Here is a 16,126-nt window from a genome sequence, read left to right on the forward strand (position 1 = left end):
AGGGGACTCTACTCCAGTGCACTCCAGAAGACTCATATTTTCCCTAAATTATAGATTTTGCCCCAAGACAGCGACTGTGTCACCCAGCAAAACACATCAGCATTTCTGCTGGACTCATGATAAATGAAAACAGCTCTGGTTTTAAATTTTTCTTCTTTTTTTGCTCCACAATTATCCTGGAAGGAGTGGCTTTGGCATGCTTGGAGGAATCTGGGTTTCCAGATTCCTTCAAGAGGTCAGTGGGAGCAGTGAGGAGGTTGGAGGGAGCCTCCCCTGGAGGGAGCAGTGGGTTCAGCTGCACAGATGAGTGTTACACTTGTTACATATATGTTTATATAAAATAAATATATAACCACTACGAATAAATAAAAAGAAATATATCTATTTTAAGAAAAATCTTTGGCATCTTTGGGACTTTCAGCAACTCTCTTGATTATTGGGGTGTCCTGTGCAGGTCCAGACATTGGATTTGATGATCTTTGTTTGCCCCTGCCAACTCAGGATATTTCTTTTCTCTTTTTCTCTTCTTTTCTTCTTCTCTTTTTCTCTTTTTCTCTTCTCATCTTCTCTTTTTCTTTCTTTTTCTCATTCTTTCATTCTCTCCTTTCATTCCTTTTTCCCTTCCCTTCCCTTCCCTTCCCTTCCCTTCCCTTCCCTTCCCTTCCCTTCCCTTCCCTTCCCTTCCCTTCCCTTCCCTTCCCTTCCCTTCCCTTCCCTTCCCTTCCCTTCCCTTCCCTTCCCTTCCCTTCCCTTCCCTTCCCTTCCCTTCCCTTCCCTTCCCTTCCCTTCCCCATCCTCTTTTCCCCCTTCCCTCTTCTTTGCCCTTCCCCTTTCCCAGCACTGCTCTCCTGCTCCATGCACCAAATTAGCTGGTTTTTTTTAGTCTTTCTGAATATTTTAGGAATATTTGCCCAATTCCCTGATTTTGCTAGTGCTGTGAAGCTGCACTTTCCCCCCTCATGGACACATGGAGAAGGAAAACCAACCAGAGCAACCACACGAGGTTCTGTACAATGATTTTTGGTGGTTGGTTGTTGGGGTTTTTTCTCTTTTTTTTTCACTTTTAGTCTTAAATTTCTCTCCTCCCCAACTTTTTTAACACTTTTGCCTTGTTTTCCATGCTGGGGAGCTGTGCACTGCATCCTGAGGGAGCAGGAGAGGGTATCCCCCATCGCTGAGCTCACCCAGGGCATTCCCAGCTGTTTATTGCTGGAAGTCTCTTCTCCTTGGAAGGAGTTTTCCTCCCCCTCCAGCTTCCCAGGGGGGTGTGGATGCAGCCAACACCCAGCCCAGGGTTTGGAGAGCCCCTTGGAGCTGTGAGGGCTGGATTAAGGTGTTATCAGCAGGAGTTTGTGTTTAAAGGTACTTTAATCAGCTGCCTGCACTCCATGCTTTGTCCACATCTGTATTTTTTCAATTCAGTGTGAAGTGCATATTAATTTTAAAATTCAGAAATCACCAAAAAAAAAAGGAAAGTGACCACTTTTATTTTAATTTTCTTATAAAAACCCTCGAGGAATTTCAGCCCATCTGCACCAAACTCAGTGAAAAGCTGGAAATTTTGGGGTTGGTTTCTTGTTTTCCAGGTAGATTATCAGGTACAAAAAGACTTTTTGCAAGAGGAAATGCTTGGCTTGTGAGTTGGTTTTGGTCCCTGCACTGTATCTTGGATATATATATGGCATTTATATATATATATTTGTGTGGATATATGTGGATCTATTTTTATATGCATATATTTTGTGTGTTTATCTGTAATGATATGTGCATATAATTTGGTTTTGTCTCTGTTTTACAGATGCATATTTTTATATATATATGTGGGGGGGGTAAGTGTGTATGTGTATGTTTATATGCATAATATATAGGATGTATTTTATATATTATATATATAAAATATATGTTTAAATATATATTTGGGTATATTTTTATATATATATATATATATATATATATAAAAATTTGAGATAATGGAAAGGCATTTTGCCACCTCAGCTTCCCAAGTGTGCCTAGACCAGAGCTGGATAATCCTGATTAAACCCACCCCTGGGAAAGAGCCAGGGAAAGCTGTGGAGCTAATTCTGCTCCTATGGAGGGATGGGTTTTGGCTCTGGCATGTTTGCCCCAGAGGAGGGTGGTCCTTTCAGATTGTTCCTGTGGGAATGCTGAAGATTCAAATCCCTTGCTCTAAAAGCCATCATTTATAATTAAGGAATGAGCTGCAGCCTCTGCTCCAGCTGCTTCCATTGCCTCTCTGAAGGTGGAGAGAATTCCAGGGAAAACAGTGTCACCTACGAATCCTGTGTCCAAAAATCCACCAAAAATCTGTGATCCATCCCAGGCAGGCTTGCAGAATTCCCTCTGTACCTACTCAAGCTTATGCAGGAGCTTTTTCATTATTTATTATGAACCCCCAGGTTCATAATTAAGGTGATGGAGGCATTTGTAGGGTCTTAGCTGCCCTATGGATTTAGTCCTGGATGTGGGTGTGAAAGGCAATCTGGTGCCACCCCAGGAAAGCCTCTCCCAGAGGTGGAAACCGCCCCTGCCTTCCAAATACCCATCCAGTGGGATTTAACCATGCACTGGGAAGGGTGGAAAAAAAGAGATTTATTCAGTTGTATCAGGGCTCTGTTGTCCTGAGCAGTGCATGGAAGGAGAGCCCATCTGCAACAGGGGATATCCCAAAATAACAAGGAAAATACGGTGTTTATACAGCACTGGAGACTCGTATCCTACTGCTTGTAAGTCCTAAGCTGGCCCGGAGAAGCTGCCAAGTGACGGCAGTGCTTCTGCAGGAAGGAGCTTCAATAGCTGCTGCAGCAGGAAAGGGACTTTAAAAACCCATGGATTGGCAGAGAGAGAGCATTTAGGAGCAGCCAAGTCCTGGGATAAATGGGATAAATGGGCTATCAGGTAGGGCTGCCTCGATTTTCTTTGCCCTTCACCCAGATTCAGCCTTGCTGCTTGAATGCTGATTGTGTTCGTGGGTCTCTGTGCGACAGCGAGCACAGAAAGCACAGAATTAAAACACACCCCGTGTGCATCTTGATTCAGACTTACTGCTGCTGCCTGGATTCTAGATGGGAATTTAGTGGTGGCTGTGGGAATTAAAATCTGCAATTGTAATTCGTGCTGGACAAGCTGGCGGGATGTGACTGCGGCCAGGCGCCGGCGTGGATTGAAAGCTGAGGATGTTTCAGGTTTAAAACACTTTACAGAGCAGCCCTTCACTCCTTCTCTCACTGTTCTGCCCTCACAGAGGTCCCTGCAGCCATTTGTGTGATTTAAGATGCCTCTTGCATTCCCAGGACTGTCTGGATGGCTTTCCAAGGGGAACAGCTCCATGGGTTTTGCTGTACAAAATGTCCTAAACGTCCCTCATGCACGTCGCTGCCTCTTGGCAGAGTTCTGGGAGACAAATACAACACCAGGTTCTTCCTGGAAAAAAAAATCCCAGCCCTCCCAGGCTCCAGAGGTTTGGGTTCAGGCTGCAGGGGAAGGTGGGGGAGCAGGGAGCAGGGTTTATTTTTGAGGCCGGGAAGGAAGCACCGTGCTTCCCTTTCCCGAGGGTGTTGCTGCTGGAGTTGGGCTCCTGGAGTTCCCTGAGCCCAGCCCACGCTCCAGCTGATGCTGACAGCTCCAGCCTCCTCATCCCTGCTGCCTTCACCTGGAGGATTCCTTGCCTGGAAGGGTGGCAGTGATTTCTTGTGACCCTTACACGTGTGCAGCTCATTCAGTAAAATCCTGGAAGGGTTTGGGTGGGAAGGGACCACAAAGCCCATCCAGTACCATCCCCTGCCATGGGCAGGGACACCTTCCACCAGCCCAGGCTGCTCCAAGTCCCGTCCATCCTGGCCTGGGACATTTCCAGGGATCCAAAGGCAGCCCCAGCTTCTCTGGGCACCCTGTGCCAGGGCCTGCCCACCCTCACAGGGAAGAATTCCTGCCCAATATCCCATCTATCCCTGCCCTCTGGCAGTGGGAAGCCATTCCCTGTGTCCTGGCGCTCCATCCTTTATCAGTAGTTTCTCTCCATCTTTCTTGTAGCTTCCTCAGGTACTGGAAGGTCACAGTTAGGTCAACTCAAAGCTGCTTTTCTCCAGGCTGAACAATCCCAATTCTCCCAGCTTTTCCTCATAGCAGAGGTGCTCCATCCATGTGCTCAGTTTGGTGACCTTCCTCCGGACTCGCTCCAGCAGTTCCATATCCATCACACTCAGCAGCTCAGAGGAGCTGCTGCATCTACAAACACCACTGAGATTTGCAACCTGCAGTAAACTTTTAAATTCCAGGTCTGGGATCTCTAAGATGAATTTGCAGTACTTGGAGACTTACCTGAGCTCTGATAAATGAGTGGCCAGCTGATAAATTGATAATAGCTGATAAATACGAGTAAGTTGATGAATATGATAGGTTGATAAATATGAAGTGACTGATGGTAGTAGATGGGAGGAGCCTGAGCTGGAATATTAAGCCTTGTTATGAAGCTGTAATCCCAACAAATCAGTAACTCATGAATTGGCACTCTGGTGAAGGTTTATAAACCTTTGATCAGATTTAAGCAGGCTGCTGGCATTCCCTGGCCTGCAGGGATTGCTCCAGGCAATCCTGGATCCTTGCAAAGCCCCCAGGGCTCTTGTCATTGTGTAAAACTCAACCCCACAAAGCAGCTGCTAAACATTTGCCAGCCTCTTTTATATATAACTACCCCATGGGACAGGCACAGACCTTCCCCTTCCTGCTAGAACCAACATCTCGCTGTTAATTGAAAGTGTTAATTACTCTCAGGCCCGAGGAGTTGTTTTTGTGCTGTGGCCTGAATGGTTAATCTGCAGTGTAAACCCAAATCCCCTTCTGTTAGGCATAAATGTTACCGGTTCCAAATGCCTTTGGTTTTTTCCTCCCCCTGATTTTTGGTGCCAATTCGTTCAGCTTTCAGTAGGGCAGAAGTTGGACTTCATTACCAGAGTCCATTGTAATGATTTCTTGGATTTTTTTCCGGGTAGACAAGGCTTGTGCAAGTTTGCATGCTTTTCTATATTTGGTTTTGTTTAATTTGATTGTACAAAGCTGTTGAAAAGTCCAGCTGAACGTTTCCACTTTCTGCAGTCCTGGTTGTGCCATTAAACCAGGAGTTCAGAGGAAAAATCCAGCTCTTGCTGGGTTCTCTCAGTAACCCCGAGCTCGAGATCCTGTTTTGAGATAGGGACAGACAAAAGTTCATTTGTCACGTTGTTCTCATCTCGGTTTAATTCAGATGTGGCTCTTGGGGATAATCTTTACTTATCAAACAATCATGGAATATCCTGAGCTGGGAGGGAACCACGAGGATCATCCAGTCCAACTCCTGTACAGGACATCAAGAATCCCACGATGATGTTGGTGCTGGAGTGTGTTCCTTGGTACCTTCAGTCCCTTTGGCATTGTGTCTGCTGGGACTTCACCTAATCCTGGAAATACTCCAGTTCTCTGGAATTGCTCCTGGCTTTCTGGCTGGTGCTCTGCGGTTCTGAAGGATGGAGGCAGGAGCTGTTGGAATAAATGTCAGCTGGTGGTTTTAATTTGGGTTAAACTGGTGTTCCATGATGGAAATCCAGGATCACAGGGGGATCTGGAACTGAAAACAGAATTATTATATTACTAAATAAAATATTATGTTATATATCATTCCATTCTCCACTTTTCCCTGTGTGGTGGGAGGATGTGGCACTGTTACTGGTTGTCAGAGTGGAAGTTGCTCTGCAGGAATGCCAGGGCCATGTGATAGGGAAAAATATTCCGGGTGTTAGGGAAAATACTGCACAGGGTCTGTCTTTCGGAGTTATCACCATGCTTTGGTTCCCCAAATGCTTCCCAACTTGGAGGTGACCTCCAAGAGCCCCATATTTAAACCCCTGCTGGAAGGAGAAGTGGCTGTTGAGTTTTGTTGTTCCTTTGAGAGGTAACTTTTAGTTCCAGTTGGGAATTTTCAGGTTTCCTTTGGAGAAACTGAAAGTCCTGTTGAATTCTCCTTGCAAACCTCCTCCTGGTTCTGTTTTCCGTATGTGCCGAGGTGGCTGGGCTCACCTTTGGATAGCACAGGTATCCTGGATGGTGGGCATGGGAAAAACCCAAGAACTGAGAGTTAACCCTAAAAACTGGGCAAAATCCCTGCTGGGGGGAGGTGTTGGGTCACTCATGACCCCTTGGCTTCATGTTCCAGGCGGGATCGCTGCTGGGCTGGAGATCCATGGACACGTTGTGTCTCACCCTCATTCCCTTTGGGTTCCTCCCTGCTTTTATACCCCATCAAAATAGGATTGAATACAAGCAGTTCCTTGTATCCAAGAAGGGCTGTCAGAGTTTTTTGGATCGATAGTTCCCTCTCAGTTAAGCACATTTTAAAACTTCTTTTGTCCTCTGAAGGCTCATTCTGGTCCCGCTTTTAACTGGGGGAAAAATGGGTTCTTTGTTGTAGATGTCAAGAAGGACTGGTCGGATCACGCGCTGTGGTGGGAAAAGAAGAAAACTTGGCTCCTTAAAACTCACTGGACGTTGGATAAATACGGGATACAGGCGGATGCCAAGCTCCAGTTCACCCCTCAGCACAAGCTGCTGCGCCTGCAGCTGCCCAACATGAAGTACGTCAAGGTGAAAGTCAACTTCTCCGACAGGGTCTTCAAGGCTGTTTCTGACATCTGCAAAACCTTCAGTAAGTGCTGAAAAACACCCCTGGGGAGCTCCCCAGTCGGTTTGGCCCCTCTGCTGCACGTGCTTGTCCTGGAAATTTGATAAATCCTTGGTGTTTTCTGGCTTTAAACGCCCAAGAGTCACTTGGACATCAAGCAGGCCGGATGTCCATTCTTTCTCCTTTCCAGATCTACTCTTTTGTGTGCAAATACTTCAGTAACAGGACCAATTGAGCCAAGAAGTGATAAAAAAGGTATTTTTTGTGCTGAATTCTCTTCCATAGCAGGGCTGTCCTTGGGTTTGTCACAGGCAGGGCGGTACCAGCCCTGCTTGATGTTCAAGCTGCTGGTGTTGGGTTGTGATATTTTTTTTCCCTGCAAATTTATGTGCTGGATGAAAAGCAAACCCTGAAATGGGAAATCTGCCAGCCCTGTGGGTTGTCTTCTAGTGGAAAATCATATTAGAGATTAAGTGGTGATGCTTCACTGTAAAACTGTCTGGTGGAGGGAAGGAACTGAGTCTTGCTGTCTCCTCTTCACCCTCATTTCCTTGTGGAGGAGAAGCCCAGGAGAAAGGAGGGATCTTTCCTTACCAGGCCTCATTTTTTACCCACCTTCACAAATTCCTCATCCTAAAACCTGGTATTTCTTCCTGCCCACCTAAAAAAACCCAATGAGGAGATGGCAGTCCCACCCCGAGGAACTCCAGTAAGGGCTCCATATTGGAATTCTCCCCTCCAAAAAGAGCCTGCAACCCATCCTCAGCTGTAGTAAATCTATTCCTGCTCTCAGAAGGCAGCTGAGGTTACTCTTGGCTGACCCAGTTGTTTGGGGAGGCAGGAAGAGCTCATCCCTACGTGCCGTGTCTGGCGCATCTGTGGTTTGGTTGGTATTTATAGCTGGTTTAGGATCTTTGCTGTTCCTTTCCTGTTGTGTTGGGGTTTTTTGAAAGCATAAATATTGGGCAATTTCTCCTTAAAATAGAAAAGGCTTAGCCAGCGTTATTTCTGAGTGGATTTTGCTTCCCCCACCCCCCCCTGACCGTGTCCCATTGGCATTTGGGATGTTGTGCTAGACAGGGAGGTCCCAGGCTTGGATGCTGATGAATCTCTCCAGCAGTGAGTCATGTCAGGAAATTCTGATATGGCTCATCACGAGACAGGAGAGCTGTCACTGATGCTGTCAGAACCTTACATGGGCCTGATGCAGCTTTTTCTTCCAACTTCCGAGCTATCGGTGTATTTATGAACAAACCAGCAGAATATTCCTAATATTTAAAGGTTTGGGAGGGGGAAAAAGGCTCTGGGATCGCAGAGATGGGAGCTCTCTGAGCAGGCAGCAGGGACAGATCCATCAAGGGTGGTTCTGACTTCCCTTCTGTGGCATCTGAAGTGCTGAAATTAATGTTCCTGATTTGGGGGAAAGCAGGGCTTTTACTGGAAATTTCACTTTCCTTTGAGTGACTCTCAGCAGCCTGAGCTGTTTGAGGACAGACAGAAACTGCAGTGATTAAGTGGTTTAGCCCTCCCAGTTGTGTTTACTGGGAGCCAGATGTTCAGCAGAGCTACTGGGAAGATGATACATGGGCTTGGCATCAGCTTGAGGGAAGAGGGATTGGGATGTGGGAAGACAAAAGTGCTGGAGTTGGAGGGGCTGGGATACTCTTCCCAGGACCACAGAGGTGTTTGGACACCTGTGCAGATATGTAGTTGTTCAAAATGTGCTGTATATACCTAAAATGTCAGATATATTTTAACTTTTATATATTTAAGATCTATCGTATAAAAGTCTGTCTAATAATACACATTGTATTACATATACATCATGTTATATATTAGGAGAAAAATTCTTCCCTGTGAGGGTGGCCCAGAGAAGCTGTGGCTGCCCCTGGATCCCTGGAAGTGCCCAAGGCCAGGCTGGACAAGGCTTGGAGCAGCCTGGGCTAGTGGAAGGTGTCCCTGCCCATGGCAGGGAGTTGGAATGGGATGAGCTTTAAGGTCCCTTCCAACCCACATTTTCTGTGATTTTTTGATTCTGCCATTCTCCTTTTTTCTCTCCCCACTTGGGTTTATCCTGCCCCATTTTTCTCCACCACCTTTCCCTGCCCTCCTCAGCATCCCTGCACAGCTTGGCTGCAGAGAGCTCTCATATCCCGTCTTAATCAAGCTAATTGTCCTTCCAAGGAAAACTGAGCTGATATTTCAAGGTGGAAGGGAAAAGTGATCCCAGCATAGTCCTTGTCTCTGCAAATCCCGTGATTTCTGGTCTCCAGGGAAGTTAGGACAGAACTGTGCCTGGGAGTTGCTCATATTTTGGCTGTACCTGTTTGCTGTCGTTGCCCCGGATCACTTAATTACACCCCTCAGTAACTCCAGCACAAAGCATCATTAATGAGTAATTGAAGTAATTCCTGAAGTTCTCAGGACTCTGGCTGGTTGCATTTATAAAATCCTCGCTACACCAGCAGGAACACCCGTGGATGGATTATTTAGGGCTGTCCTTTGCTTCTGTTCCCTTTAAATTGTTACCCAGAGGTGTCACCCTTGCAGAGCGTGGCTGATTTTTCAAGAGAAGTCTCTGTTCTTGTGCAGAGGGAAGTCATTGCAAAGGGCAGCTCCCGGGGCTCCCAGGAGGTGGCTGTGGGAAGATGCTGGAGCCACTCGCACATCCCTCACTTTCCTGGAGGTCGTGTGAAGCCGGAAAAAAACCCAATCTCATTCCCAGTGGCTGGATTGCAGCCCCTTGATTCCCACAGCAGCCAGTCAGGAGGGTTAAAGGCACGCATTGACCCTGGCAGGCAGGAGGAGAGGAGCGGGCAGTGCATGGGATGGGCAGCCCTCATCCAAAGGGTGGCCTGGAATCCTGCCCGGGAGCAGCTGCTGGCAGGCAGCTCCAGCCTGAAGGGCCAGCTTTGATCTGCAGTTAAAGACCAGAGAAAGAGAAAGTAAAACTTCACTTTTATTTTTTTTTCAGAGCGACAGGGATTTGTGCTTCCCGCCTGGCCTGCAGCGGGACACGGGGGGTGGGATGGGATGCTCCCCTGTGCCTCCCTGCTCTCGTCATCCCACTGGGAGATAATTCCACCCAGAAAACTGCCCATCAAATATCCAAATGCATTTTCATGGGGCTGCACTCAGCACTTTATTGGTGTGAGTGGGAATATCCTCCCAGGAAAGCAGGATTTGGGAAGGTAGGAGATGCTTAACCCATCATCCGACAGAACAGCAAATGGAAAAATCCTCTTTTCCTACATCAATTGGAAGGAATTCTTGGCTGTGAGGGCAGTGAGACTCAGGCTGCCCAGAGAAGCTGTGGCTGCCCCATCCCTGGAAGTGTCCAAGGCCAGGTTGGATGGGGCTTGGAGCACCCTGGGCTAGTGGAAGGTGTCCCTGCTATGGCAGGGGCTGGAACTGGATGATCTTTAAGGTCCTTTCCAACCCAAACCATTCCATGATTCTGGAATGGCTTCACTTGATTCCAGCCCAGTGGATGCCTTGCAGCTGCTCATGCCCTTAAGCTGCTTCCTTCCAGCATTTTGCCTGTATTTTTTTCCGTGTATCCCAAGAGCTCCAAGGGACTGCAGGCAGGCTCTGCTGCTACCCTCTGAGCACGTGGGACAGGAAAAGCAAACAGCAAGATGCAAGTGTGAGAGTCTTTTCCCAGGCCTCGGCGTTTCCTGCCCCAGCAATGCTCCTTCTCCTGGGGACACAACTTATGTTGGAGCTGCAGGATGAGGGGAGGTGCTGTGACAGCAGGAAAGCTCCCATCCTTCTCCTGGCTGTGAAGATTTGGGACCTCTGCTGCCCTCCAGCCTGAGAAGAGGAGCAGGGAAAATGCTGGTTGATGTTCATGGGAGCACAGAGAGGACAACTCAGTGCCAGGGCTGGGAGGAGGCAGCTCTGAGAGGGAACACTCCAAAATTCATGACCAATCCCTCCCTACCCACCCTGAGGCTGTGTAAGACACAGAATTCTCTCCAGGCTCTTTCATTTCCCCAGAGTCTGGTGGAGCCGCACACCCAGCTCCTGCCTTGTAATCCATGGGAATTAGTCACCTGTTTTGGAAAACCAAGTCTGGGGAGCATCCTGTGCCCAGCTGTGGCAGTTTCCATGCCCACATCACATCCCACTCTGTCCCCAGCTCCCCTTCTTGCACAGGGTGAGGGTGGTCTCATCCTGAGGAGCTTGTGGAGCCAGGCAAGGAGCAATGGGATGCGCAGAGTCCCGTGAGGGTGATGGGCTGCTTCCCATTGTCCCCAAAATAAGGAGGTTCCTGAGACTCAGTGAGTGATGGGAAGTGACAGCCAGCCTTCCCTGCCTCAGCCTCTGGCCACCAAATGCAGTCTGAGCCAAGGTGGCAGTGGCATTTGGGAGTGGCAGGATGCCAGCCCAGCCCAGGGAAGGAGACACCGTCCCGATGCCAAATGTGACCCTACCTTTTTTTTCCCTTTCCAAACGTTCCCTGCTCCAGGACAGAACGTCCTCTGACTCCTGAAGTATTTGCAATATTTCCACGCCCTTCGTTGCCAAAAAGACTTCTATAAAAAGCCACTGTTTGTTGTTTTTTGGGTTTTTTTTTTTTTTTTTGCAAAACTGAAACCCTTTGCTAGTGGATGTGCAGCATTCCCAGGGCTCTGTGACAGGCACGTGGAGCTGCACCCCTGGCCCAGTTGCTTTCCAGGAGGCAAAGCTGTCTGGAGTTTGTGGAATCACAGAATATCCTGATTGGAAGGGACCCACCAGGATCATCAAGTCCAATTCCTGGTCCTGCACAGGGCAATGACCATGTCCCACTGCAAACCTCCTAAACCTTCTTTTCTTCCTTCACATCCTGCTGGTAAATAAAGGAGTGTTTTTCCTGAAATCATGGAGCTGAAATCATGAAGTCCTGGTAGATGCACATCTCAGGGGAGGAATATGGGGAGCAACACCAGCATTCAGGAGGAATTTCTTCATGGAAAGAGTGGTCGGGCATTGGAAGGGGCTGCCTGGGGAGGTGTTGGAGTTCCCCGTCCCTGGAGGTGTCCAAGGAAGGACTGGATGTGGCCCTCAGTGCTCTGGGCTGGGTGACGAGGTGGGGGTCAGGCACAGCTTGGACTTGATGATCCTGGATGTCTTTTCCAGCCTAAATGATTTGGGATCTCGGGATACAGGCTGTGGATGCTCAGGAGCATCAGGAGGATGCTCGGGGATGACGTTCACAGGGAGACAGAGGCAGCGAAACACCAAGGATGGGTTTGCTGCCTTTCCCTGCCACAAGCAGAGAGGTTTGGCAGTGGCACAGCTATTTCTAAATATGTCCAGGGAATGGGTGTGGAAGGAAATCTTCCCATTTCGAGAGCCGGCCAAATTGCAACGTCCTCAGCTTTTTCAACTGCAGGGCCCAAGTGTTCCTCTGCCAGCTGCAGCATTTTCCCCTTTTATTGCCTGCCCGTGCTCAGCTGTCGTGCAGGATCCCAACCAACCCCAGGAACTGGGGTCAGGGAAATAATCAGATTTAATTACAAAGTGTCTAAGATGGAAAAAAAAATCCTCTGCACCCTCCCCCCTGTCGCCACCCCAGGCATGTTCTGCGTGTGGAGGAGCATCAGGTTTTATGTCACCGTGTGAGTCAGAGAATTTTTTCATCCTTACTCTGCTGTTGACAGAGACCCTTTAAATAGATTTCCATCCTGAAGGCATTAGGACACGCTGGCAAAAACTTGGAATGAGTTGGATTGCTCCTTATGGGCCGAGGCAGAGGGAGGGTGTAAGTGGATTGTTTTTCTCTTGTTTGTGGGATTAAATTAATGGAGTTTAATTGGCCTCGAGCTGCAGTTCAGCCACTTCAGGGGCAAGGCTTGAAGTGCTGCCTGTGCTCCAAGAGGCATCCAGATAACGGGAGCCTGGGGATTTCGTCCCACTTATGGAAAAAAACATCCAAACATTCAAGTGTTTGTTGACTCTGCCTCTCCAATGGCCCTTTTTATTGGCCTTGCAGTAATGCTTGGCTCCACCACCACTGGCTGCATCCTCCTCCTCCTTTTCCTTCTCCTCCTGGTTCTCTCCTGGCTGGTGGTGCCCAGTTTCGTCTCTGGGAACCACTGGCACAAACATTCACACCCTTGCAAACCCCACTGACCCCATTTTTGGGTGGTTTTGCACATCACTGCTCCCTTGGCAAAAGTCAACAGGTTTTCCACCCAGAATTTGGGAAAACTCCAGCAAAACCTCTGCCAGGGTCAGCCCCAGCTGATTCCACACCCATAGCACTCCTTGGGCATCTCCAGAGGTTTTGTGGGATGTCCTGACAGAGCTGCAGGGCCCCAGGCAGTGAGTGGAGAGCTTGGTTTTTGCCCAGATAAATATTTAAGTTCCTGGGCATCTGAAGAACCCATAATAAAATGTTCTGAATGTACAGACCCAGTAAACTGTGCCAGGGGGTGAGGATCTGCTCCATCAGATACTGCCCAGAGTCCAGCACAACCACAGCCTTATCTCCAGGCACTTCTGAAGTTATGTAAGTCCTTTTTTAGTTTCTTTTTTGGCTGGCTTTTTTTCCCCCCCCTCTGGTCTGTTCTGCAAAACTTTTATCTCGAGAGAATTTATGTTGCAGATAAGTCGGATACTTCATTCTGTAAACTTGCACTGTGAAAAACCATCCACAGAATTCACTCATTCCAAGAAAAAAATAGTTTATTTTTGGTTTTAAGTCTGAAATGGTAGAAAAATGGGGTTTGAGGTCTCATTTTTCTAAGATTCGTCAGAGTGATGCACAAAGGCTGTAATTTTTATGAGTCATTGGTTGGAGGGAGCAGTGATGGAGTGCAGAGAGTCCCACTTCCTAGAGATATCCCACTTCAGAACACATTTCCTAGAGGAGGGAGACTGGATCAGCATTAAAGAGAGGATTTCCCCTCAATGTTCTGTTCTACCAGTAAATTTATGGAGTTTTTATGGTTTGAAAACTAAGGAGGTGAACCAGCCCTCCGGCCTTTAGGGGAGCCAGAAACGGGGTGGGAAATGGGATGCTGAAAGCTTCTTTGGAACATTAATTTTCCTTCTGCATCAAAATTTTCTTTGTATCTCATTATTTTCCATATATATGAGAACTGAATGCTGAAAGTAGTGTGATTTCCCATCATTTCAGCTTTTGGGGAAGTTGGTCCATACTCAGCCCTTCCAGTCAATGATGTTGTGTTCTATAAGTGTGTGATGTAAGAAAACCAAAAATCTGATTTCTTGTGGGACTGGGAGCCCCTGGATCCCTGGAAGTGCCCAAGGCCAGGTTGGACAGGGTTAGAGCAGCCTGGGATAGTGGAAGGTGTCCCTGCCCATGGCAGGGGGTAGAACAGGATGGGCTTTAAGGTCCTTTCCAACCCAAACCATTCTGGGATCCCCATCACAACACACCTTGGTGGATGAAGATGCAACAGCTTCAAGAGTCACTTGGTGGATTTGGTGCAGAAGAGCATAACTTGGGAATTTTACACCCTGTAAGGAGAATACTTTTTTCTTTTTTTAAGTCAGTTTGCAGGGTGCAGATGGTGCTTTGTGAAGGAAGAGGGTTTAATCCCAGCTCTGGAGTTTGTCTCGGGGTGGGAGATAAATGGGCACAGCTGAGCTGGGTGAGCTGTGCAGGGGCTGGGTGAGAAATGAGGGCTTACACAGGGAAAAAGGCCAAGGACTTCCCTTCTGCCAGAGACAGCAGGCACAGGCAGGGTCTTGCAGGCAAATGGAAGAGAAGATGCTGCAGGCAGTAAAATGGCTTCATCCAAGAGATTCAAAGCCACCTCTCTGATCATATTTTGAGCTCCAAAACTCTTCCTTCCATGCTCAGACCATTCTGACTCCTTTCTGTAGAATCCCAGAATGGTTTGGGTTGGAAGGGACCTTAAATCCCATCCTGTTCCACCCCAGCCATGGGTAGGGACACCTTCCACTGTCCCAGGCTGCTCCAAGCCCCGTCTGACGTGGCCTTGGACACTTCCAGGGATCCAGGGGCAGCCACAGACCAGTGCCAGGGCCTCCCCACCCTCCCAGCCAGGAATTCCTTCCCAAAATCCCATCTAAACCTTCAGTTTGAAGCCTTTCCCTCAGCTGCCTTTGTAAAGTCCTGCAGTCTGTGGCGCATCCATCGGAATGTGCTCGGGAGGAATTTGCCGCCTATCCATGGGACCGATGCCGGGATGCTCCGGCATCCCAAGGATGTGCTGCCTGCTCCATGCCCTGCAGCCATGTGCTCTTTGGAAGCAGCTGTTGAAAACTTGCCCTGGATCCTTCCTATCCTGCCGGGAGCATCAGGAACAACTGAGGGACTATAAAAAGTCTCTTTGATATCAGATGGTCAAGCCCTGGGCCGATTCCAGGCGATCGCTTCCAGAATCCCAGCCTGGCCCGGAGCCCTTCTCCCGGCCTCCCTGAGTGCTTCCAGCTGAGAGGCTCCAGCAGTTGCTAATGCACCATAAATAAACCTCAGAGCCTCAACCTTGCTCCAAAATACCAGGGGAACTCCTCGATTTAGGCTGTGCTGCCTCTTGTCCCCTGCACGTGACCCCGGTTGTCCCAGCAGATTCCTGCTCCATGAGGTAAGCTGGCTGGGATAAATGGGAATGCGTGGAGCTGGCTGCATTCAGGCTCTAGGTATTTATTGCTAGAAATGGTCAAAAAGTTGGGCAGGGAAACTGAAAGGGTGGGTGGTGGGGGCAGGGATGGGGTTTAGTGAGATGATGTGTGTGGAGAAATAATAAATGAGGGTTAAATTAAAGCTGAAATTAGATAAAGCTGATATATATCAAAAGGACTAAAATAGATCAATAATATAGGAATAAATATCTATAAATATAGAAATAAAACTAAATCGTAAGTTCAGAAAGTTTATATATAAAATAAAATACAAAGATACATAAATCTATATGTTTTGTACTTTTAAAATCCATATAGATATATTAATGTGTATATTTTTAGCCTGGAAGTGTTCAGAGCTGGATTCTACAAGGCTTGGAGCAAGCTGGGATAGTGGAAAGGTGTCCCTGCCCATGGCAGGGAGTAGGACTGGATGGGCTTTTAAGGTTCTATCCAGCCCAAACCATTCTGGAATTCAATGATATGATTGAAATAAATAAATATAAATATATAAGTTTTAAAACCCTTAAAATAAATTACGCTTTCTAAAAATAAATATATAAAAATATGTATGTATACAATATTTATATATATATATAAATATGTAAGTGAATAACTGCAAGAATATAAATAAAAATAAAACTTAAATTAAAACTAGATGATGGGATGGGATGGGACACCTACAGTGTAAAAGATGGTTAAATCCAGGAGTGCCTGACCTCTGGATTCAGGAATGCCAGGGCTAGTGGGATCCATCCCTGAAGATCACCTGGATGGGGCGAGTTCCCAGTGTGGTATTTCCCAGCTTGTTTGCAGGAAAGAAGGTGCTGATGTGGGTGGGCAGTGTGGGGG

General features: G+C 47.6%; 1 protein-coding gene across 3 annotated transcripts in view; it reads left to right on the top strand.

Annotated features, from left to right (window-relative positions):
• The window catches only part of FERMT2 (FERM domain containing kindlin 2), a 49,052-nt gene that overhangs the window by 11,599 nt on the left and 21,327 nt on the right, over nt 1-16,126 (top strand). For all 3 annotated transcript variants that reach the window (XR_014226493.1, XM_082283379.1, XM_082283378.1), the window contains exon 2: nt 6,461-6,694. Coding sequence is in view for 2 of the 3 variants with exons in the window: in XM_082283379.1 (XP_082139505.1) it covers nt 6,461-6,694 (234 nt within the window). In the remaining variant the exon portion in view is untranslated. The remainder of the gene's footprint in view (nt 1-6,460; nt 6,695-16,126) is intronic.

This window comes from Coloeus monedula (assembly GCF_965178545.1).
Source record: "Coloeus monedula genome assembly, chromosome: 6".
Classification (NCBI taxonomy): domain Eukaryota; kingdom Metazoa; phylum Chordata; class Aves; order Passeriformes; family Corvidae; genus Coloeus; species Coloeus monedula.